The 25,800-nt window shown below is 41.6% G+C and overlaps 1 protein-coding gene across 1 annotated transcript in view; it reads right to left on the bottom strand.

Moving 5' to 3' along the window:
• Positions 1–3,933: 3,933 nt before the first annotated feature.
• Positions 3,934–25,800, bottom strand: part of Fbxl7 (F-box and leucine rich repeat protein 7) — a 319,991-nt gene continuing 298,124 nt past the window's right edge. The window contains exons 3-4 of the mRNA XM_075975819.1: positions 14,706–15,317; positions 3,934–7,022 (exon numbers count right to left, since the gene is read on the bottom strand). Coding sequence (XP_075831934.1) covers positions 6,286–7,022; positions 14,706–15,317 — 1,349 coding nt within the window. The 3' untranslated portion in view covers positions 3,934–6,285. The remainder of the gene's footprint in view (positions 7,023–14,705; positions 15,318–25,800) is intronic.

The raw sequence follows: 25,800 nt of genomic DNA, 5'->3' as shown, positions 1-25,800 counted from the left end.
CCACATCCATGTTTGCTTTCCTCTGTGTGCTGTTTCAAAGAGAAACATCACACACATGTGCTTAGGAGTCTCGGGGCAATGGCCCTAATAGAACTGTACCAGCTTGGGGATCTGGAAAGAGACTCGTTTTCATCATATAAGTGAGAGGTTACTATCTCTCCATTTCTCTAGATCCACAACCTCTTGATCTCTAGGTTTGCAGCATGCCTGTGGTCATTCATTTTTCTTTGGGTGTGCTAAGATTATAAACACGGAGGGGAGCCAACTGGAGTCCCACTGACCCAGTTTGCTCATGGAAAGATGCTGCTGCACAGCTGCCTTTCATATAGATCGATCATAAGTCACATGTTTAACTGCATGCAAGCAATGATTAGAAGAGGAGAGATTGGAAGTCTCTTACTCTGTTCTATGGTCAGTAATTGTTAGGCCAAACAGTCTCTTCTCCCACTTTGCCAAGTGGTAGTAGAATATGGAAACTCAATAGATCTGGATTAGCTCAGTGTCTACTTAGAAATGAAGAAACTGTACAGTCAAAATTAAGAATATTTGTTAGTTATTTTCAAAAAACACAAAATCAACCTTCAAATCTTTAAACCAAATCCACGCCAGGCTCTCAGATAATAGTGGAATAGGCTGTTTCAGTTCTGACAGTTCTAGTCCTTTATCTACTTCCCATAAATGAAAAAGGCCATGGTAAGTTTGTTTAAAATGTAAATGAAATACCACGAGAAACAAATGGTGTAGAAATCTGATGCTTTCTTTGTTTTTTAGTTTCCATGTTATTGATGGAGTATGTCTGTGTATATGTTAGCGTTAGAAAGAATAATGGGAGTAAATAAAGTATCAATTACTGGTTGATCTTTGTAACTAGAATTTCTCCCTCCTGTATCTTTTGCATGACTATCTGGGAATGGGATTAATCAGGGCCTGCATATTCTGAGAGACACTCAGAGTTCTGGGAAACCATGACAACCGTCGTTCTGCCTAGAGGGAGGATTCAAAAGCCTTTTTGTTGCTTTTGCACTTGTAGCTGCTTTTGCTGTTTAGTTCATTGTTACTCTGAACAAATAATTCGGGTTTGCCACCCTAGTGGCAAGTGAGACTGCCAAGAGCTCATCCTTAATGGCATTACAGGCCATGGTAAGGGCTGTTGCTTTAGTCTTTTTAGGCCACCCATTAGTTTTTAAGAGTACTGACACAGTCCATTTTCCAGTGAAGGGACATGGTTAACCGAACTGAGAAGCCTTGGTTATTTGGGTCACCCTCAACACAGGTATTTGTAACTAGAATAATACCAGAGGAGATCCCCGCTGCTGAATACTTCAAGGATAACTGACAGAGGGAACAGTTAGCTTCTTGGAAATCCTGACTGAAGGTTCATGGGCATATGGCCACCCATGTTTGTACCATGATGACATATACTGTTTGGAGGGGCATGCAAGCTTTGGGTATCTTAGTTTCTCAAATAAATTCTGTTTCAGGGCTCCTTTTCTCACAATGCTTCTATCTACCAACACACACACACACACACACACACGAGCCATAGGGGTAGGAACGTACACAATTACACAATCGGAAAAGGGAATCGTAGGAAGAAAAGAGTGATCAAAGAGTTTAATGGGGTATAAACATCACAACATATCACATACATGGAAGAAACTGGCAAAAAAATTAAACCATTTAAAAAACTTAGGTTCAGAGAGTTAAATGGAAAAACACGACAACATTCATTCATTAATTAAAAAATATTTATTGAAAGATTATTATGTTTTTGCCTTGATAGAATTTACCAAAATACTGCTATAGGAGACAAGTGATTAATATTAGTGGCCTCTTAGAGAAGTAGACCAATGAGTTTGTTTCCCATTCTGACGAGGTGGGCATTAAAAGGGAACAGAATGGAATCCTATTGAATGCTCAAAACAGCATTTGTGGAGAACACTCAAAGGGTAATATTGGGTAGCACTAATCTCTCTCTCTCTCTCTCTCTCTCTCTCTCTCTCTCTCTCTCTCTCTCTGTGTGTGTGTGTGTGTGTGTATGTGTGTGTGCGTGTGTAGGTTGTGTACAGGTAGCCACAGAGGCTGTGTGTTCATGGTTGTGATGGCCATGCTGTAGCAAGGGGATAGTAGTTACTACTGCTCCTCTCTCTCTGCTTGGTCTTACTGTCTTTCTGTCTCCTTTGATGTGCTGGTCCCTGGGTCATAGAGCAGCTAATGCAGACATTTTATTTGAAGCTGACAGCTCAATAGTCACTCATTCTTAGCATTTGAATAATTTGTCTTTGCACTAACCATTATCCTCTGCAAAAAGAAGCTTTTCTGACCCCAGCTGAATCATGCTGGTCTGTGATTATAAACGTTAAGTATATAGGAGGCAGTTTGGCTATAGTAGTATGCCTTTCATTAGAGTCTATAATTCTCTTCTCCCTTTTCAAGTTAGAGACTTTGACCAGGCATACAGTACTCGCTATTTCCGTCTGTGCTGTACTTATTTCCCACAGATTGCAATGGTGTCTGCATAAGGTAGATGGTCAATAAATGGTTACTTGATGATTTTTTTTTTACCATGATCACTTTTTCATTCATGAGAAAAGATGATTGAAATCTCCAGTGTCTAGTAACATATAATTTACCATGTAGTCTAGGGTGGAATTTCATCAGTGTAAAAAAAAAAAGAAAGAAAGAAAGAAAGAAAGCAAGCCCAGAGGCAAAAGGTAATGGGTTAATTTAAGAAAAGCTGGCTAGCAAGGAGCCAAACTAAGGCCAGGCATTCATAACTAGAAAAAAATTAAAAAGCTGAGTAGCTGCTAAGACAACCATTTCACAACACACAAAAAATTGCTAGACAACATAATCCTTTACATCTCTCCTCAAACATCTGAATGATTTTAACTGCTAAACCCTTGAACAACACTAAAAGCAGAAAAATGGTTTTTTTGAGTGGTCAGTAAGATTGGGATTGGAGATACAGACATTTCTTGGACTTCTGAGTCAGACAGCACATCTGTTTTGTTGAAAGGCAGGTCTCGTATCCTGCATAACTTCTGAGTCAAGGTGTTATTTGTTAAAATACAACCTGATCTGCTAACTTGGGATTGGAATAGGGCTTCACAAGATGAACTCGTCGCCTAAAAAATGACATTGCACTGAAGGAGAAAAAAGGACTGCATGTACCAGGTTATCCAGTGAAACAAGCCCAAGTTGCTCTTGAGGGAACTTGAGTTGTGTTTAGGCAACTTAGTGATAACACCAGCATATTCTCAAACAGGTGACCAAGCTCTCTGCTAATGGCATTTCTCCCTAATGAAGAACGATTTGGTAAATATGTATCAAACCCCAGAATAGAATGTACTAATAGCATCCAAGTGGAGAATATCACAGATTTTTAGTGTATTTTCACTATTTATTTACCTAGCCTTTCGATATTTCTTCTCCATGTAGCATATATTTAACTTAAGAAAGTTACCTAGAATGATCATGATGGCCAAGTATTGACACACTTGGCAGCTTTTCTTTGAGAATGTCGACATGGTAAGCAGTGATCCTGTACTAATTTTTCTCTTAAACTATTCAATCTTTTAACTTGAAATTGAATTCTCTCGAAAGTCAGGTATCTGGAAGGCACTGTGTAATTGTAAACAAATAATGAAATTTTAAGTCAAAGAATCTCAAAGTGAACAGGTTTAACTCACTAGTATTCTTCTTCTCAATGTTTTATTCACTTACCTGCCAATTTAAACCCAAAGTCCCAAGGTCCATGGAGACAACAGAAACTTGGGTCTGACTTCAAAGGGACAAGAGCAGCAATGAACTGCTTGTTCTGACTTCAACAGGAAGCACTGTTGATCGACTGATTGGTTGGTTGGTTGCTTTTCAGTGCCCATATCCAAGCAGCACCACCTTAGGCAAGATTATTAAAAATGGAGCTGAGTCTGATTGCCAACATCTTGCTTTATTTCTTGGTGGAAGTAAATTAAGGCTTTCTAGACTTGTACAGCACATAGTGATTTGAACATTAGAGTTAAAGAGAAACAAACAAACAAACAACAATGACCAATGAGCATTCAATGTAACGGAGCAAGGAAAGAAGCCATGTTTTAACACAGAGAATTTCTCAATGAGGCCTTTGGCTTGTCCTCCAAAACCTACCACAATGGGTTGTCTGTTACCCTCAGTACCGGAAGATTCCAAGTGATTTGGTTTAATACTCCCCATTGTGACTCTGCAATTCACAAACTTTAGGTAGAGCCTCAAGTCAGAGAGCTGAGGGGCGCTTCATTCAATTTCTTTTATGACCCTACATTCGGTTTCGGGGGCTGTCACTAGATCCTGTCCCCAGCCAAGACTTTCGCTTCCCCTTATGACATAATCTTGTTCACTCACCCAGACAAGGATGGTGTGAACTGAGCAGAAGCTGGGACTCATGGAGTGAGTGACAGAAACCTCCTGAGGGGTTGCCAGCTTATTGCCTAACTTCTTCTTCCCAACACAAGACAATAGTACACAGCGGAGCCTACAGTGGGAGTGCAGTTGTCGAGCAGTGCATAAGCTTGGTCTGTAACAAAGGCAGCGTGCTAGGCTCAAGGGAGCAGAGGCTCTGCGAATGGAGGCTAGACACTCCGAGAAGAAGATGGGTGAACTGTTTCCACAGTGATGGGAAAAGAATGTGGCCAGAGAAAAAAATTGGGGGAAGTCCTGGGTTTACTAACAAAAGACAACTTGAGTTCACAGAAACAAGCAACAGGATTTCTTCTGGCTATCTGATTCTTTAAAAACGAAACTAGTAAACTGCTTTTTGTTCAGAAGGGACCATTTAAAAGTCCATCACCTGAAAATTCAAAATTTGAACTAATATTGATGTTCTGCCCCAATGCCTTGGTGGGTGGAGCAGCATCTGGGTGATCAGTGCGTCCCCCCTCCTGCATGCCTGGTGCTTCCGGTGGAACAATACTGAAACACCTGGAAGCCTGCTTTAAGTTCTTTAGTGGAAAACATGCAGACAGCAGGCAAGGTGGCCTTGGTACAATGAGCCTCTTACAAACTTAACCCCAGTAGGCTCATTTGATGGAGCAGTAAGGAGATGAGAGAAGTCAAACTGAATTGTGAATGACAAAGGACCAAGGCATCTGTCCCCGTGGGCTGCAGGACAGATGTGTCTGAAGCACAGCATATGTGCACCGAGAAGGGTTAGAGAAACCTTTAAGGACGTGGGCTCCCTTGGACCTCACTTGTTAATTAAAAATTATAAGGGTCTGTACTTGGATTTGAAAATGCTGAGTGGATGCAAGCTGGCAGGGAGATGCAGGCTTGGTGTCCCGGGGCACTCTCCTGCCTGGGTTGCCTGTGGTGGAGAGAGGGAATGCTACGGCACGTGAGCATGGAAGTGCAAGCATCCAACATGGCAGAAGACGTGCCAAAGCCTAGCACACCACACAGTTGTGCTGGGTCTGAGAGAAGAGCACAAGGACATCCACACAGGACCCTAGGTGCACGGCAGCCACCCCACAGACCTGCCTGAAAGCACAGCTCATTCACACAACCAATTCTCTCAGAAGCCCTGCCCTTGTGCTTTCTACAATGCTCCTTATACAAAGCTCTGCTTACTGGCGTCACTATTCTCTCAGTTCTAAAATGGGCGTGAAGCTCATCCTGCTTTTGGCCTCTGGTGGTGGGAAGCTGAAGCCAAGCAAGGTGAGGCTGACCAAGGTCACACAGCTAGTTAGTGGCAGAGCTGGGAGAGGAATTGCGTCTCTTTTTATTCCGTGTGATTTGCCATAATGCATTAGCACAGGGAAGCTCTCTGCACACAGAATGTGTTAGCATGACTTTAACCCCAATTTGCTTTGTGATCGATTTAGGAGCGGGGCTTAGGCAGCGTTAGAGGCCCTTATTCGGATGCTTAATGCTGCAGCTGTTGCAGGGTTGGATGCAACGGTGAGGAACTCTGGGGCATAGCGTGTGTACAGGAGGGGGACGGGAAGCCAGGGTAAGGTGCGTTTCTGAAGACACACTGACCAGCAAGATGAGCTGCATCCTTTGTAAGAGGATATGTCTACAAATGAACCGACCAGAACCAGTTTACCGTGGTAGAAATTTGGTTTTTTTCTTCTTTGTTTCTTTGACCTCATTTGCGGATGAGAAATAAAAATAAAAGCCAGACTCCAAAGAACGTTCCTGGAAGAAACAGGGACTGTGAGTGGGCATGGGTGCTTAACATGGGCAACTTTTACAAAACATTGTTTGGTTCACGTTGCTGTGAAAACATGCCCCGTGGGAGCTGTCCCTTCAGAAGAAAGCAGGGTTGGTATGCTCAATGACACAGCGCTTGCAGTGTCGCTTCACAAACCGCAGGGCCTCCACTGAAACTTCACAGTCCTGGACGTTCAGCATCTGCAGGTCAAAGCAGTTGGCAGCCACGATCTGCAGGCCCTGGCCAGTGATGCTCTCACAGGACTTGAGGCTTAATCTCTTGAGATTGAAACAGTTTAAAGCCAGGGATTCCAGGCCCGTGTCAGAGACCAGAGGACATTTGCCAATGTCCAGAGACTTAAGTTTCGTGCAGTTCTTGGCAAGGTACTCCACGCCATGGTCCGTGATGCCCTCGCAGCCCCTCGCATTGAGGTAGCGTAATTTGCTGCAGTACTTAGCCACATAACGAATGCCCACATCCGTGATGCGGCCGCAGTGGGCGATGCTGAGGTACCGCAAGCGGGACTCCAGCTTAGCGATCTCCCGCAGGCCAAAGTCGCTGACAAAGCGGCAGTCACTGACACTCAGCTCCTTGATGGATGTGCAGTAGATCACCAGGTAGCGGAGGCCCTCGTCGGTGAGGCGGACACAGCGGCGCAGATAGAGGTGTGTGAGCTGCGTGCAGTGAGCTGCGATGGTGTGCAAACCTTCGTCCTCCAGCACGAAGCAGTCCGTCATATCAAGGTATCGGATGGAAATCTGTTTGCCATGCAAGGGGGACAGTTTAATGGAGGCCTCCCGGGTCAAGCTGATGCAAGTAACTTTGGAGCACCCTGCGTAAAGACACAGAACACACGCTCAGAACAACTTGCCGGAGTGGGAACTTGGTTCTGGGGAGCCATAACTGAGTCTTAGCTCTCTCTAGCCCAGCCCAGGGGTTAACGCTAATGGTCTTGACTCCTGAAGATAAAGATTTTAGGAATGATTTCCTGCTTGTCAGGTTATTTGATAATTTTGCTGAATTTTGGGCTTAAGGGGATTTGCAGAATTTTTAATTGGAAATATCAACATGTGTTGGGGCAAACTACACTTTGATTTCTTTGTCCTAAAATGGACACAGGCCCTTTCCTGCAGAGCAGTTGTAATGGGGTAAGACCTGTGACCCTAGAGGTTCATGAAGTTTCTAAAGCTCTGGTAGTGACCTAGTAGCTTCTTGATTCGAATAAATGAAGTGAGAGAGAAGGATAGGGAGAGAGGACACTGGTACTTGCTGGGCAGCCCCTTCTGGGTTCCCTGGGCTGATGTTTTCACTGTGTTTAGGAACACTTTTCACTGCTTCCCCAGGAGGCCAAACATTCTGCATCTGTGCCTGGCAGTCCTATACTTTGGGAATAGATTGACGTGCAGTGAAGCCACAGATAAGGAAAGACTTTGGAAATTATGGGATATTTCTGTCATTATTACCCTAAATTAATGTGTGGGATTTGATTCAACAGGTATTGATAGAAGATGGCAGTGCTGACACATGTCTACTTGTCTCCCTCTTTTGCTTTGCCCTTATCCCCAGTATTTCTATTCAGTTGTTAGAGGTGGTCAGAGGTCTAGAAATGGCACTCAAAACATCTTCACTCAGAGTCTTTAGAAGGGGGCCCATTTTGTGCTGAGTCAGCCTAACAGATCACCCAAGGGCTTCTCTGTGCTCTTCCCACTGGCCCTACTGTGTGCTTGTCCTTTCCCTGACACCACCTCTGCCCCTGCCTTGTAGTCTCTGGGCCTGTATTATGGAATGATCTTCCTCGGATAGCTCTAGGAGCCACCTTGAACTTTCTTAGGTCCCCAGGATAAGGCTAGTTTACCCAACAAGTGCTTTCCTGGACTGCCATATATAAACCAGCATCCCTTTATTTGAAGCGCTCTTATCAGTTGGTAGCGTCGCATGTTTATCTGTTCAGCTATTTATTTGCTGTCTCCTCACTCTGGAATGCATGCTCCTGAGGGAAAGTACTCAGGCAAGTTGATGACCATACCTCCTGTGTTCAGTTCATAGCTGGCACTTGGTAGGTGCTGTTGAATGAATGAATGAGGGAGGGAAGACATGATTTATAGAAGAATGTCTCCATAATAATCAGATGGGAGACTTGAACATCCATTATTTACATATTCAGACTTTGGTTTTAGCTCAAGAATATCTGCATTAAAAAGTACTTGTTTATTCTATAGTTAATAGAAATGCCTTTTATTTGTGTTGTTTTATGACATTTACAAAGTACTGTGATAAATGTTTTTTATCTGATTCTTAATAATTTAAAGAATAGGATAGCAATGCCCAAAGAGATATTCTTGGATAACATCATTTTTAATCCCCTACAACTATGTGTAAATTTATATATATATATATATATAGTATAGTTTAATTATTATAATATTGCATATAATAATAAAATACTCATCATATATCACTTTACAAAAACATATGTAGCCAACTTTTATTATGTAAGCAGTCAATACCCATTAATATAAACTATAAAAATATACATTTAGAGCCTATCCCATTCTACTACATATTTTTTCTTCTCATTTTCTCCTTACTCTTTTTTATTCTTTTTTTCTCTCCTTACTCTTATCAGATGCTGTTGCAAGTACACAACCATGTGCCTCACTTTAGACACCCCCAAATTTTAGTTAGTCAATACAATATCTAAAAATTGTGAGTGGCACTGTAACAATGCTATTGGGGACTTTTCTTCCATCTCCTGACAGGCTGAACATAAAGTGTAGGTCCTGGGAATAACATGTTTAAAATGTCATGTCTTCAAAGGGTTTTAGGGTGTGAAGCACAGAACCAACCATGGAAGACAGATGGGGTTCTCCTCTGTGGGGGCATCATGGGATTCTGGGAGGTGGTTAACTCTAAGATCTTCTCTTCCAGTTTTTCCTTTAGATTTCTTTCTTTGTGATGACTGTAACCCTGCATATCTTGAATTTTTCTTCCTATCTGGGTTGCCTGTGAAGGCATTCTTGCTTTCTTGTATTATATAATAAATTTTAATCTAATATTTTGGTTCAAGTTTCCTTTCTAAATTCTTAATGCCCAGCAAAATCTATTGTGCACCAGGGAGGACACAATATTTAGGCAAAAACATATCTGAAAATATGAGTTTCAAATTTAAGAGAATGTTTGTTTAGTACAGTTGCAGGAAATGATTTTGATATGCTTGTATGACTTACTATCAATAAATGTTAATATTATATCTATCTCTAATTCTTATGGAGTTGTTGAGTTTGCATTGGAAAGAAAATAAATTTTTTCATGGTTCAGTAATGCTAATGGATAGTTCATGCATTCCTGTTATACATACATGAAAAGGACCCTTAGAAATCATTTATTTAAACTTCAGTTTTAAATGAGGAGGCATGTGCCTTCTATACACAGGATAGAGCAAGTTCACAATTGCTCAAGGTTTCAATAGTAAGAGGGAGGTAAGTAATGACTATGATATGGCAGAATTGTGGGTTACACAGAGGTCTGCAGTAAGTGTGTCATCAAGAGGCAAACATGCAGACACCCATGAAGGAGCTTTTTTAAATGATTTATTTAAGGAGATCATAAAAGAGAAACAACTTAGATTCATAGACATGAAGTACCGATGTTGAAAAAGGAAACCAAACTTGAGAGACAAGAAATCACTCAGTATCTGGAGGAGTGGTGCATCTTATGGTTTCTGGAAAGACTTAACAGAAAATGAGGAATGGTTGTCTGGGGCCAGAACATGGGGCACTGCCTTGAAGTCCAAGATAAAGAGGGATTCGGTGTGAATACTCTTCCACCAAGAAGAACAACAATGGTTGAACAAGTATTGATTCAAGCTCTCACAAATTTGCTTTGCATTGTGATTTACTCTCATTTGGGGTGAAGGACATCTCTACTTTGTTTAGAATGCAGTGTAGTCCTGTCAGCAAAGCCCGATGACTAATTTCTAAGATTGCTGATAAAAATATGAAAATGAAACAGCAATTGTTGCTGGTTATTGAGTGTTTGTTACATTTTTCTCAGTGGAGTGCATGCAATGACTTAACTCAGGGCAGCCTCAGCTACCCTAATTTTAATTATGAGGAGATTTTGACTGTCTTTTTTATAGCTTTTGCAATGCATCTTGGTATATTAACCAATGGAAACTTGAATACTTTCAAGATCACCATTTCAGGTTTTGGCACTTTTTCCCCCCACTTAATTACAAGATCCCGAAATGCAAAACAAAAATCCCTTGTTTGTTCCCATAAAAAAGCACAAGACTTGAGAGACGTGGACCTGTAAATATGCAAGTACCAGAAAGTAAATTCGATGACGCTTTAGTGGCCACATTCAAAATGCAGCCACCAAGACGAAATCCTTGGCTCACTTGACGTAAGGTGTGGAAGACTGCTCACCTGTGGAATGACAAATCTCTTTAAGAGAGTTGTTGGGAATGCTTTGGATGGGAGCAGAAAGAGTACTAGTATGGAACCCATATAGGTAGACATTCATTAATGTACGCACAGGTCCTTTGTGTTTGGGGATCTGCAGATAGATCTGTAGTCGAATGAGAGTTTGAATCTCATTGGAAGGGCAATTCATTTGGGGCCTTAAATGAACTATTGAGAAACACGAGTCTTTCCTGTAAGTCTTAAATGGAGAACAATTGGAGATTTTAGGCATGAAAGTAAAGACTTACAACTTGAAAATTTTTCCTCCAGAAGCTGAATGAATATGTGGAGTGCGGACTGAAGTGTTAAAAAGAGCAGTTGATGAGGTGCTCCTGTAGGCAGGCAGGTGGAGGAGAGGGGATGGGCTCCAGGGGCTGGGAAATTCACATGGTCTGGATAGGATTCTGCTGATTAGGAAGAAAAGATTAGGGAGGAAAAAAAAAAGGTGGTTCTCAAGTTGGAGAAAGCCCCTTTGAGGTAATTTTACTTGTAACAATTACATTTTAGTTTACAAAATAAGTTGATTTTAAGATATCCTAATTATGTTTAAAATACTCATAAGACCTTGCCTCCTGCACCTGCCATGGGCAGCACGATAGAGCCAACCTCATTGGCAGAGGTGTGGCAGAGCCAGGTCTGAGCCAACCCCATTGGCAGAGGTGTGGCAGAGCCAGGCCTGAGCCAACCCCATTGGCAGAGGTGTGGCAGAGCCAGGCCTGAGCCAACCCCATTGGCAGAGGTGTGGCAGAGCCAGGCCTGAGCCAACCCCATTGGCAGAGGTGTGGCAGAGCCAGGCCTGAGCCAACCCCATTGGCAGAGGTGTGGCAGAGCCAGGCCTGAGCCAACCCCATTGGCAGAGGTGTGGCTGAGCCAGGTCTGAAGTTGCAAGCATGGGAGAGCTGCACCATGGATGGGGGAGGGCATCTCCTGAGGCAGGTGGGAGAGATGGCCCCGCTCCTCACCGACTGCAGCACTTGGGAGAGCGCCCCCCTAAGCCATGCCTGGGCAACACAGTCGAGCTGCCTTGAAGGTGCAGGTGAGGGAGATCAGATGCTGAGGACATGAAAGCAGGAAAACCGTCCCTGCCCTGTGCTCACTGCTGCAAGGGGGGAACTAGCCAGGGCAATGTAGGAGAGTTCACCCTGATGATGAGGACAATGGAGATCTTGGGGCTGATCAACCCTGCCATTACCCAGGCCCAGAACCAGGATTATGGGTCGGCCCACCCCAATATCCACCCCATCTGTGATTTGCTGGACACAAAGCTGCAGGACCTCCACAAGACAGGACAAGAGCAGGGTAACCAAGACGAGTTCCAATGAGGGCCCAGCAACAACAGCGTAGCAGAAACCAGAGGCTTTGAACCAGACCAATAACTTTTTGCAATGAACATTCACAAGTAAAGATGTATGGATAAAAGGGTTTACTGTGTGACTCACTGTGTCACACTAAGGCTTTCAAAAAATACTAATAAAAGGTAATTCGTGATAATGTTAAGATACTGTATCTGGCTATGGTAATTACTAGTGATTTGAAAATATAATAATAAGTATTAGCATTTTCTACCTTGCTAAATAAGGCTCAGGTAATCTCATGCTACCTAGAGCAGTGGTTCTCCACCTTCCCAATGCTGCGATCATACAGTTCCTCATGTTGTAGTAACCCTCAACATAACATTATTTTGTTGCTATTTCCCAACTGTAATTTTGCTACTGTTATGAATCATAATGTAAATACCTGATATGGACCCCTGTGGAAGTTACAACCCAGAGGCTGAGAAATGCTATTCTAGAGGATTTGAACTCTAGACCAGAAAGTGAGCCTTCCATACTGAAGTTTACCGTCATTGGAAAGCTAGCCACTATCTGAAGCCTGCTTAAAACCATGGGGGTTGGGCGATGAATCATGAAAGCAGTTTTGGCAACATTCTGGCCTCTCTGTGTCTTTTGGCATGACCACTTCCAAATTCCCCCAGAAATGGAAGAAATTTTTAGTAAGTGCTGAAGGCAAATCCATCCTTTAATCCAACCTGCTAAACCTTTCAAGTCCATCTCTCCCCAGCCATATGTGAAATTGCATCTTAAGTTGGTGAGCCACAGGCTCCTCTTGTCCTCCTGCACAGATATACAGATCTGTGGTGTTACTGGCAATCTTTATGAAGCTGTAGAAATATGTATAACGTGAGAACGGCATTAAGGCAGAGGACAGCTAGCAAGACTTCCTAACAGTTAGCGAAGTCGTACAGCAAGCTTGCCCAGGCCAGAAAGCTCGATAATCCCATTCCCAAAGAGTCAAGTGGCTTCAGCCCTTTAAGACCTTCAAAACGACCTCAAACAGGAGAACATCAATACTTGAATTCTACATAAAGAATGCCTGGGGACATGCTCTGACATAGTACGGGATTCCATCAAGTCATTCTCTAATGAGGAAATACAAAGGAGGGTGTATAAGATGTTCAGATGGCAAAAATGGGAAAGAGTCTGTCAATCTTCTTAGCTAAAGAGAAAACACATCAGGCTGTAGCTCTGAGCACTAAGTGAACTGTCCCACATCTCAGGGCTCCATGTTTCCCAGAGTGCCTTGGAGAAAGACTCTGAGAAGGTCTCCTTGTTTTCTGCTTCTGTATGCCAATGGCGGCTCATGACTAATCTACCACACAGTCAGGATGGCTTTGTCCCGCAGCCAGCTCAAGCAGGAAAGCCATAAGCAGCTTTCCAGGCAGGGAAGGAATCTGCAAAAATAATGGACTGTCAGCTGAAATATTTTCAGATGTCGGCTTCTGAAGGACAGACCAAGCTGGGAGCTGTTTTACCTCCAAGAATTTTTTTTTGAAGGGTTTCATTTACCTCAGATTCTTGTAAATCCCAAATTCTATTTCTTTGCCTGACACAGTGGGTTTTACCTTCTGACCTTTCTCCAATCATTCCTGAGGTCAAAGATCACGTCGCTCATTTTTTTTAAAAACAAAAAACAACTCTCTGATGCATATTACACATCTCAGCCTCTGAAACGTTCATTTTTTGACTGTATAGCAGATGAGATTTAAAAAGGGGCTGTTATTCAGGCTGGGTCCCTGTCTGGCGCCAAAGTTTGACTCTGGGTTTTAATTCTTCCTGCCTGAGAGAGACTTTTAAGTAAAGCAATTATACGGGGATTTCCTTCCATTTTCAAAAGAATGAAAAGTTAGATTCAATGGACCCTGTCCTTGTACTATGTAACTGAGAAATGCTTTAAAAGTTCTGTGAAATTAACCCAAAGGAAGGGAGAATGGGGTACCACTTGACCATGACAGACTTCCCCAGTATTTAGAGAAAGACAAGCCATCGTGAGCACAGCTGCCAGGCTTGCATTTTATTCCTCATGGCGGACTGTCTGGTCACGACGTGGTACATGGGGCATGGCTGTGGCTTCACCATGGTTCACAGGCTCTACTAACTCATAACACATGCAAAAGGCTCATTTCTAAATGACCTGTTTAGTTAGATATTGCCTTCTGTTTGTCCTAATTAGATTTTTGGTTTCCATTGTACACGGTTGTTCTTAAGTATAAGGTCACATTTAAGGTAGACAGACCCCCAACCTATCAGGACCAAGGTGCCCACAGTTCCTTCAAGAGGCAGATGTTCAATGCAGGGGCTACTTGCGCCCTTCAGAGTTATGAGTTCACAGTGAGATATGTCCTGACCAGTTGGCCTCCCTACTATAGACTGTCCATGTCTTGTAGCTAGCAAGGAGACACTGGGGGCTGGAGAGATGGTTAAGAACACACACTGCTCTTCCAGAGGACCTGAGTTTAGTTTAAAGTACCCAAGCTGGGCAATCCTCAACTGCCTTTAATTCCAACTCCAATGGATGCAAAGCCCTCTTGTGGCACCTGTGGGCACCTGCACTCATATGCTCACACTATACACAGACACACAAATACACCTAACTTTAAAAACAGAAAAATAAGCATGAATAAGAGAAAGGGACCCTGTAAAAGTAGCAATGTATCTTCTACTCTGGGGTGGTGCATTAAGAACACACAGGTTTTAAGTTCAGTTTCCATTTACCTGACACATCCAGGTGCTCCAGGTTGGGGCAGAGGGACACCACATCAAAGACAGCTTCGTTGGAGATATTGTAACATCCTGAGACTTCCAGGCGCCTCAGTTCTGGACAGCATTGCGCAATGGTGTAAAGGCCCCGGTCTGTGAGCCTCCGGCAGCCACTGACAATGACAGTCTCCAGCATGAGACACACATTGGGGGTGTCTTGGCAAAGCCTACGGGTCAGCACTTTCAGGGCACGGTCCACGTTGATGGTCTCGCCCGTAAGGCGGATAGTCCTCCAGAGGCGCGGGTCCCAGGCCAGGTTGTACCAGCGACGGCACACGCGTGCGCACCGGCACAGCTGGTTGGTGGGCAGGAAGGAGAAGATCTGCACCATGGAGTGGTCCGGAAGCCGGTCTATGCTGGCTTGCTCTTTCTGGGGTCTGGAGGCCAGACGGATGAGTGGGTGGGTGAGGCGGGTTGGGGGTGGGGAGTGAACCATTGCCACTGTCTCCCCGGTGATGGAGGATGAAGAAGTAGAGGAACCCCTTCCATTCTGAAATCCTGGCAAAGTCGGTGGACAAATCAAGGCTGGGCTGGGAGTGCTCAATGTACGCATGCTCAAGTCAGAATCTGGCAAAGGACAGAGAACAAACAGTTAAGAATGAGGGCTTTTAATAGAACCTAGAGCTGGAAGGAAGGAAAGACACACATGGGGCAATGGGCCACTCCCCACGGCCTTCACTCCTGGACTTCTTCAGAGGCCCAGGCTGCAAGCCCCACCATTCCCTAAAAGCTTGCTCCACAACAGGGTAAGCAAACGGCAGCATTCACTTGTTAGACCTGGGCTTTTCCTCACAGTGACTCAGCCCTGCTCCAGCTATACAAAAGCGGTCATAATTAATAGAGGAAAACAGGCATGGGTGCCATAATCTTGACTCACATAAACAGACCAGTTGGAGAGGCCTCTGTGCAGACCAGGGGCAAATTCCCTCATTCCCCTATTCACCCATTGCCCCCAGGACTGATCATAAGAAAGGCCATCTCCCAAGCAGCACTGCTTCCGTCTAGGGAGAAACCTTATCAGCGATAGAACTGATTGTACTGTCTTTTACAAGTGAGGGGGATGTGTTTCAGAGCAGAGAGGAGAGCTTGGCTATAGAAAGCCTCCGTTCCTTTGTACTCACTTGCTCTGGCATGCACTTGGCCCTCACTCTGGTGATAGTTTCCCAGCATAGGGAAACCACCAGGCTTTCTGAGTTAGACCAGGCTCCAGTCCTTGAAAGTCCATTCTTCCTTCTAGCTAACTTTATTTACATTGCATTTGAAAGCCCTATTCTGTTCTTTGAAAACAGAGAGGTCACCTGATGAGGACTCTTGTAGCTTCTGAGTTGTTGAGAAACTAAGAATTAAGAATCCCTCAGAGGACTAGAGAGAGAGCCCATCAGTTAAGAACACTTACTGCTCATGCAGAGGACCTGAGTTCAGTTCCCAGCACTGATTTTAAGTGGCTCACAATGGCCTGTAACCGTAAATCCAGGGGGCCTTGGTGCTTCTGTGGGTGCCAGTAATCACATACACAAACCCATATACAGACACATACATATACATAACTACAAACAAATCTAAAGGAAAAGAATTCTTCAAAGAGAATGCTCAGTTCATTTCTTTCTCTACGAACAAGAATTTAGTGTCTCCCTCTCTCTCCAAATACACTTAGATAATAGTATCTATTTTACATAGACATTATTTAGAAAATAATCCATTCAATATAGTTTATATAAATATGCATTTATAAATTTATACCCATATGTGTTTATGGCATGTAGAGATAGAGGGGCAGAGAGACACAGAGAAAATTTATTTCTAAAATATAAATTTCTTCACCTGCAAAAATAAATGACTTGGTTAAATTATGTCTCAGTCAATTCCACCTGTGACCATATTTCTAAAGATTTAAGTCCTTTGGATATTCAAGAACAACAAACAGTAAGTCTTTAAGGAAAACTTTAAGCAGAAACTCAATTATGGATCTCAAAACTGCCTCCAACTTATCATGATACCAACTTATCATGATACCAACATATCATGATCACATGTCCTCAGGGAATTAGTTCTGATGCCAGTATGTTTTTACTGAGGTGAACAGTTTACTTTGGGGCAGGGAGGAGGGACAATTCCAAGCTCTGGACTCTGCTGTTTAGGAAGATAAGGGGGCTCTGAAATCTCTCTCTTGCTTGCGTAAGTTCCATTCCTCTCGGAGAAGGTGTTTTAGAGCACCACATGGAGCTCTGTGCTATAGGGCCCTGAAGCATCACACATACCCCCCCTCCCTCTAGTGGAGGGGAACAGATGGCTTTACAACAGGAGTCTTTACCTGCCTCACTTTCTTCACTCATACCTCAGCCCTGAGGGGGTAATACGAATACATCCAGATCGTTTAGCACAGATGTACCTTTCATGATTATTTCAGCCATTTGCTTTTTCTGTCTGCAAGATTCCCTGGGTGTGATAAGAATTTATGCCCACCCTGAAATGGAAATTACCCACAACTTTGAGGAATATTCTGGGCTGGGAAAATTGGGAAGCTCTCTGATAGCTCTTCTTGCCATCCCACCTGGAGTTTATCCACAGGAATTCTAGAAGGAAGTCCACAATTCGTCATTGTTCACAAATTGTCTATGCGTGCATGCGTGAGTGTGTGTGTGCAGGATTTATTCCAAGAAAGCTGACATTTCTTTTACCAGGAACATGTAGCAAGATTTGCTGCGTCCTTCAGCCTGACTTTAAAATGGGTAAATAATCATTCTAGAACTTTTGAAAGTATATAATCATAATGGAATATATAGCATCCAATAATTACAAAACAATAAAATGATGGTCTAAGCTTGAAGTATTCATACCTAGAACTTTCTACAAAATATTTTTCCTGATATTGTCCCATATAAAATTCACATATTAAACTTAAAAGGTAAATATCTATCTATCTATCTATCTATCTATCTATCTATCTATCTATCTATCTATCTATCTATCTATCTATCATCTATCTCTCTGTGTGTTTAAATTTAAACACACTTAATTATAAAAAAGTAAGTATGCTTGCTAGACAATGTATCAAAGAACCATTTACTGACACTAGACTGGCTTGCAGAAACAGACGACTCACAGAACTTTTGAGATTCTACACTGTGCTAGCACACTGGAAAAACAGAATATGGCTTCCACTTCAAACAGGAACCACATATGTTTCAGTTAGCAGCTATCGGTTGCACCACAGAAGGCAAAAACACCAACTCCACTCTCTATACATTTTCTCTCCTTGGATCCTTTCAGCTAACTTGCATTGGTATTAACTGTTGACTTTTTCAAGTCAGCTTAAAAACAAGAACCTCAATGCCAAGCTACTGAGGATGCTCAGAAGAGTAGGGCACAGTCTAAAGATGAAAATTATGGAGGAAAGTGATAAGCCTCCTCCTGGTCTTCTAGCATTGTAGTACAAACACGCAGAAAGACAGCTAAGTACATTGGAATTCAGACTTTGCAGGCATGACTTACTTTCAGTTCTAAATAGCTAATCTTAGTAAAATTCTACCCTGAAGCAGAAGCCCACAGTTTATTTTAGCAGGAAAGTGGTATGTATTTACCAAAGAATAGTTCAGCCACAACTCTGAGAGGATATTAATGGTCATCTTAATACTGGATAGGATTTTGGATATATCTATAAAAAAATTGGTTATCATACTTCATCGTTCTTTGTCCGCCCACCACCACAAGATGAGAACATTTGTGATTGGTACAAGGAGTTAACTACACACTGTCGGGAGGTGTTTTGCAAGGGAAAAAGTAGTAAACCAGAGAATATCTTGTCAATTAAAAATATGTAAGGACAGAGAAAAGATAGAAAAGAGAATAATAATTCAAGTGTCATAAAAGCTGAAGCAGAGATGAAAGTGAGAAATGACATATTCTCACAATAAAATGTGAATTTCTGTATCTGGTCTCCTAGTGATACTAGAAAGGTAGATAGCCAAAGGATAGTAAAAATACACTGGTATCTTCAGGGCGATAAACAGAATGGGTTATAAGGAATATCCTGACTAGGGAGGACAGGACAGCATTTTAGTTTTCTATAATTCAATGTAATAAATGGTACTGTTGCAGATTCTTGGATTACATGGCTATGGGCAGATGGAGTTTTCATCCATTCAATGAATGATTTAACACACACTGTTCCTCATGCCTAGTTGAGGCCAGCAAGGGAGAGATAGCATCTGACTGGATTATAAAACAAAGGTTCCTAGCCTGCCTCCTGTCTTTCCCTCAGCCCCATTAGAGTGCCGCCACAGCACACACTCAGGTGTCTGCAATTTCTTGCAATCCTTTGGGGAGAGAGACAGGCAAATGACTATATTGAAGTTATTCCCAAATCCCATAAAATACAACATGGTAAAGGATAAAGAAGTTTTCATAAGTCTTGAAAAAAAAATAGAGCAGGAATCCAACATGAAAAAGATAAATGTAGACTCTACTAGCAGTGGAAACATATGTTAAACAGTATTTTAATAAGCTTTTATGTTTTTTGACAAAAACAAAGGCATATTTTGACACAATGGCGATGCTGAAGTTAAACAAACATAATTGCATTTTATGATTATAGATACAGTAGAATGTGGACTAAATTAAGAGATTATAGATTCTTTAAAGAAATCCTGGTTTGCTAATTATTTAAATTACTTCCAAAGTATGTAACTGGTACAGAAGGTCCTTTAAAGAAATCATTTAGTTACTTTGAATATGAAAAAAAATTGCATTGTTTTCCTGGGGAATAATCTTATGAATTTTTTTCTTCCTTATTTCAAAATTCTGGAAGTTTTACATCGTTAGTAATCACAGTACAGTACCAAAATATTCAAGGCATCTCTCACGAACATGCTTGTTAGTCACATATTCTTCTAACAAGCTAGCTGTCTATTTTTGCAGTTTTATTTTCAAACCACTGCTGTTTACACTCTAGGAATTTTATTTACATGACTCTGGGTTTTCAAAGTCAAAGTTTACAAGCCCACCCTCGCATTCCCTCCATCTGATGACCTAAGCTTTAGTACAAGAGGCTTTACATCACAACCCAGCTTTCTCCTCAAGGACTATTGCCATAAAAAGCAAGGGTTCTTTTCTTATCTTAAACTTGAGCTTTAAGAAGCCAAGGACAATGGCACGGGGTTTTGATCCTACGCAATGTGCTGGCTTTGTGGGAGCCTAGCCAGTTTGGATGTTTACCTTCCTAGATATGGACAGAGGGGGGAGGACCTAGGACTTACCACAGGGCAGGGAACCCTGACTGCTCTTTGGACTGGAGAGGGAGGGGGAGAGGAGTGGGAGGAGGGGGAGAAGGGTGGGAGGAGGGGGAGGGAAATGGGAGGCTGGGAGGAGGTGGAAACTTGTTTTTTTTTCTTCCTTTTCTCAATAAAAAAATAAATAAATAAAATAAAAAAAATAAAAAAAGAAAATAGATCTATAAAACTGAGTTGATGAAAAATAAATACACTCCAAGTGTATCATTTATCTCCTTGTTTTATTCAAAAATATTTTCTTTTAATGTGGTTCAGATCATATAAACAATCTAGAACCCACTTAAGGCCCTGGCAGCTCGAAAGTAGAAAATGATACATGGAAGGTTAAACCTGCATTTCATATGGAGGAAGTTAACGTCAGGATTTAAGAGTTCTTGTTGGGACTGCAGAAGATGGCACTTGCAGAATTAAATAAATACTGGTTAAAGACGTGTCCAGAAGAAAGTACATCCGTTGACAATCACCTGGACCAGCCTCACGTGGGTATTTCCATCGTAACTGGCTTATGGAATTCCAGTGAAAACAATGAGACTTTTCTGCTAGAGCGTGTAAAGCCTATTCTAACATGCAGCTCTTTGTAAATGTTTGAACTTTATTTTCCCAATGCTATGCAGCATCTGACGCACTCTGCTCTTTAAGAAGGGTATATTCCCATTGTTATGGAAGCTTGTAAGCCACAGACGGCGGAATGTACAGACTCACATGTTTGGACCTTGCCTGCAACGTGAGTACTCCAAAAGGACCACTTAGGAATGCAATACTCACAGAAAGATCAGAAAGCCTAACAGACCAAGACTGTTAGAACTCACAGACTCTTTTGGCTTGCTTTTGTGCTTAAGTGACATCTAGCACCTGTTCCTCCAACCTTGTATGTCAAATGGCAAAGTAGGAAGACTTTTAAATATCCCATAATGGGAAGAATGCATGCACCATTCCCGAGCTAATCCTCTGCTAGTAGAAACTTCCCCCATCATGCCTTAAGATTTATTAGTTACTTTTCCTTTTGCTGTGATCAAGGAGCTGACAAAAAACAACCTCAGGGTAAGCATTAGTGGCTTAAAGTTTGAGGGAATGCAGAGCATCATGGGAGTGTAAGGCATGGATGCAGGTAGCTCCTTGGTGGCAGCTGGGATCCTCCAATCTTCTAAAAGGAAGCACAAAGTGAGCAGGAAATGGGGTTGGGCTGTAAAACTGATGTGTGCACCCCCAGCGATGGATTTACTTTGGAGGTTCCACCTTCTTCTGCTTCTACTCTTTAAATCAGTATCATCAGCTAGTACTCAAGTATTCAAACCTATGGGGGCATTTCCTTCAAACCACAAGGCACACACATAATCTATGAAAGTTACAAAATCTCCCTAGACTTATGATTTTCCTTCTTAAGAAATTGGGCCCCAGGTTCAAAGTCCTTGACGGGAAGAAATATTTAGCTAGGTCTTATAAAAAACTTTATTCAGTTTTTTTTTTTTTTGTAGTTGCTATGGAGCTTTGTCCTTAGCAAACATGAATGCTAGGGAGTGTGAGGGGTTCTAGTTCACTGTTTTAGCTTCCTTTAAGTTGCTCTTGCAAACAATCCCACACAATATGCTCCTGCAAGTAATCCTACTTAAATTAAGAGTGCCATAAGCCAGGCTTTGGTGGAATTATTTCTTTCTTTCTTTTTTTTTTTGTCACTTGGGCCCTATCCAAGGTGAATACACATGTGTTCACATATTTTGGATAAAAGTAAAGCAGTTCTATCCAATAAAATTCTTATTTTAAAAGTTATTACCTATTTATGGAAATTTATTTAGTTGTATATAGAAGGCAATGCAACCCCACATTACTTTAAAATAACAATTTAACTTTATGTTAAAAACCCTTAAGTGAATGATAGTAGAGATGGGAGACAGATATCAGAACAATTGTTACTGCAGAATATAAATGTCTTCACTTTGGGGACATTTTTGGGGTTGAAGATAGTTAAATTGAATTCCCACTTGCCATCTACCACCTGTAGTTTGTATGGCCAGGGGAAAAAAATCCCTGAAACTTCATGATCCATAAATTACTCTTTTGGAAGCTAGAAGATATTCTACCCACTTGTCCGCATAGTTAGGTAACTTTTATGAAAAGAATATTATTGTTAGCAGAGACCTTAAATGTCCCAGAACCTCTACTGGTGATACCATGGGAAAACAATTCTGGGTCCTCCCACTATGGGTTTGTTTTTAGGGTCATGTTAGTCTGGATTCCATGGAGAAACTCTTTGGAAATTCCCTGCTCTTTCCTCCATAAACTTTTGCAAGGTCTTACATGTGAGGAGGTGAAAGGAGTTAAAACCACAGCCTTTGGGTGGGTCACAGTGACCTTTCTCTTAGTTAACAAATGTGTCCATTGACTTTGAATTGGGTAAGCTCTTTTCCATGGTTTACTCAATAAGAGTTGTTTTCTGTGACATGGTAGATGCTTTTGTGAAAAATGTCCCATGTTTGTGCAACATTATCCCAGTTTGCACTTCTCCTTATTTCTCAGTGGCTATTTCCTGGCCTTCTTCTGTGGTGGACAGATGTGGGATTCCTCTCTGTATGCAGGGTCAGGGAGAAGCCATGTAGCTCCACTGGAGACAGACACTGGAACTTTACCCAGTAAGCCACAGCCTTGTGGCAATGCACAGATTAATGGAGATGGGTTAATTTAAGATATGAGTTGGTCAGAAATATATTTAAGCTATTGGCTAAACAGTATTGCAAATAATATGGTTTCTTTGTGATTATTTCGGGGCTGAGCAGCCAGGAATAAACAAGCAGCCCCTTCAACAGTGGACCATAAAAATGCTGATGTTCCTAAGTCATAATCCCATTCTCAGTAGCTGCTCTGCTTCTTGGTAATTTCCATCACCTTTCCTCTTGCCTATGAGCACTTGAACTCAGTGTCCTGTTGACAGAGGTTTCTGTCCTGCCTGTTCCTGTAGCCACTTAGTCCCAAAGAAGCACACAGAGGTCTACATTAATCATAAACTGGTTGGCCAGTAGCTCAAGCTTCTTATTTAACTCTTACACATTAAATTAGCCCATAATTTTTCTCTGTTTAGCCATGTGGCTTGGTACCTTTTATCAATGAGGCATTCTCATCTTGCTTCCTCTGTGTCTGGGTGATGAGTGCAGACCTATACTTTCTGCCTGGCTACTGGCCAATCAGCATTTTATTAAAATACTAGTGACAAATCTTTACAAAGTACAAGACCATTGCTCTGCAGCAGTGTCCAGTTGATAATTTTTCTATCTCCGTATCCTGTAAAAATGTTAAGCACACTTGCCCGAGCACCTGCTTGAGCAGTGCTATGCAATATGATAGCCATCAGGCACTTGTAGCTATTAAAAATGAATGTATTACATATTACTAAAAACTCAGCTCCTTGGGCACAATGGCTACATTTCATGAGTTCAGTAGTCATGTAACTTAGTTTGCACATATTTGAAAAATTCTCCTTGAGAGATTGCAAGGACTCTGCTTGTCCTTTGGTATAAGGATCAAATATCCTAGATACAGTACATGTACAGGGGTGAACTCACCTGTACTGATATTTCATTTGTATTTTAATAAATAAAGCTAGCCTGAAGATCAAAGTGTAAAACAGCTGAACTGATCAGCCTTACAGACTAGGAAGTGATAATACACATCTTTAATCCTAGTAGCCTAATTTGGCATAGAAACCAGGCAGTAGTGGTGCATGCCTTTAATCCCAGCACTAGAAAGGATTATAAAATGGGAAGAGACAGCTCTCACTCACAGTCTCATCCTGAGATTCCTGGAGGCAGGATCACCATTTCAGAATGAGATAGAGTTAAGAGCCAGTAGCTGACTGATTTGCTTTTCTGAGCTTCATTTTGAACCCCAGTATCTGTCTCTGGGTTTTTATTAATAATATCATTATTAACAATAACTGCATTAACAATATCATTGGAAAAACATCTTCCTATGCCTACATTCTGGATTGTTATGATATCATCTGCTTCCCAAGCTAAAACCTGGGAATCCCCTAGAATCTCCTCTCACTCTCACCAGTGATATTGGATCTGATGCCAAGTCTTTAAGTGAAATGTCTAGGGATCTCAGTTTTCCTTTAATTCTCTCTACAATTCCATATCAGCTCAAGCTTTTCTTTCTCACAACTTCATTAACGTGTTAGGTGACACTCCTGATTCTTGTCTTTCCCCTTCTCTACATATAGAGCTAACTTTTGAAAACACAGCATATTTTTCAGTGCTCAAATCCTAAATGGGCCATTCTTTCTGTTATAGGTTACACTGTGTTCCTCTGTACAAACATAGTTTCCTTAATACAGTTAAGACATGTTGAAGTCCTAACCCTGGTGTTGGTAAATGAGACCTTATGAACTGCAGGAAACATATATAACTTCTTCTGCACTGCTATTATTGAATATCTAAAGTATGTAGACATCAGTAATACTAGATATTACTCAAGGAAGACAATCAAGTTTTTATAGTATGTATGGGACCCACAAAGTTCCCAACTCTAAGCACTTGCTGATGTTGTCCAAGTCAAGGCCTATTTCCCCAAATTAACTCTTAAGTTATCAGCTACAACTCTGGTCTCTAAGATTGCACTATGTTAGATATTCTGTTGAACTTTCCAAGCTGAATAACTTAGCTATATTTACTGTTTCCTTTGAGCTCAGACATATGTATATTCCATCCTGTCTCTCTTATAGTGCCTCTCCTGGGAGGAACAATGAGTATCTAAGGGCAGTTGTTGTCCTTTTCATCTCTAAGTCATTCAGACTTACCTGTATTCATTCACCCAGAAGTTGCTCAACTGACACACTAAAGAAAATGTGCTTCCCTTGCCCTAAAACAAATCACTTGTGGTTTCCTGCTGGTTGCAATTGGAAACATTGATGGGGCCAACAGCAGAAACTAGATGCTTTAGATTGGAGAAGCAGACACATCACTCGGATTTGTTTAAATTTCATTTTTGGATATTATGTCTTTGTCTCTCCACTTAATTAAGGCTGAAGTAGCACAAACTTAGTTTAATAATATTCATATGCTCAGAAGCTTTCTTAAAAGATACAAGAAGACTCAAAGATGATCTCCTGCAGGCCTCATCATACAGCATATCAGAGTCAAAATGCTTGGTAATCCTGTTTTCCTTTTGATAATCTGCTTTCAACTCTTACCACATATAAATCAGTTGCCTTCTGTCAGTAAATCCACAGACAGAGATTAAGATTGTGCTGGTGCAGAGCATCAGCTCATTAAGGCAATAATTATTGGACACAGACATGATATTGGGCACTTTGTTTTGGAGGTGTTCAGAACTCTTGTGTTTCATGAGTTGGGTCATAGGTGCCTGGTAAGGAAAATAAAGTGATAACTTCATAGATTTAGACAACATACTCCATCTCAAATACTAACCACCTGTTATAAGGAAGGAAAGAACATAGCCACGGGGAAGCAATGAAGGCAACATAAAATTTCTACTGTGTAGTTTGAAGGCACAAGAAGACGGACAGCAACACTCTGAAAAGTAGACACAGGGGACTTTCTTCTTTGGAAAATTTCATAGGACCCAGAGTGGTGAGTTAATGGAGTGTATTTTATGGATTCTGTAAACATAGCTTCTGTCCCAACTCATCACACCACTTTGGGTAGTCTGGACAGAGTAAGTTAATTATTGAAGATGGCAAGTGGATTCCTTGGACATTTAAATTCTAAAATGCATATTAACCTGAAAGAAAAACAAGCTTGCTGCAGTAA

The sequence above is a fragment of the Microtus pennsylvanicus genome, chromosome 6 (assembly GCF_037038515.1).
Source record: "Microtus pennsylvanicus isolate mMicPen1 chromosome 6, mMicPen1.hap1, whole genome shotgun sequence".
Classification (NCBI taxonomy): Eukaryota; Metazoa; Chordata; class Mammalia; order Rodentia; family Cricetidae; genus Microtus; species Microtus pennsylvanicus.
This window is presented reverse-complemented; position numbering and strand designations above follow the sequence as displayed.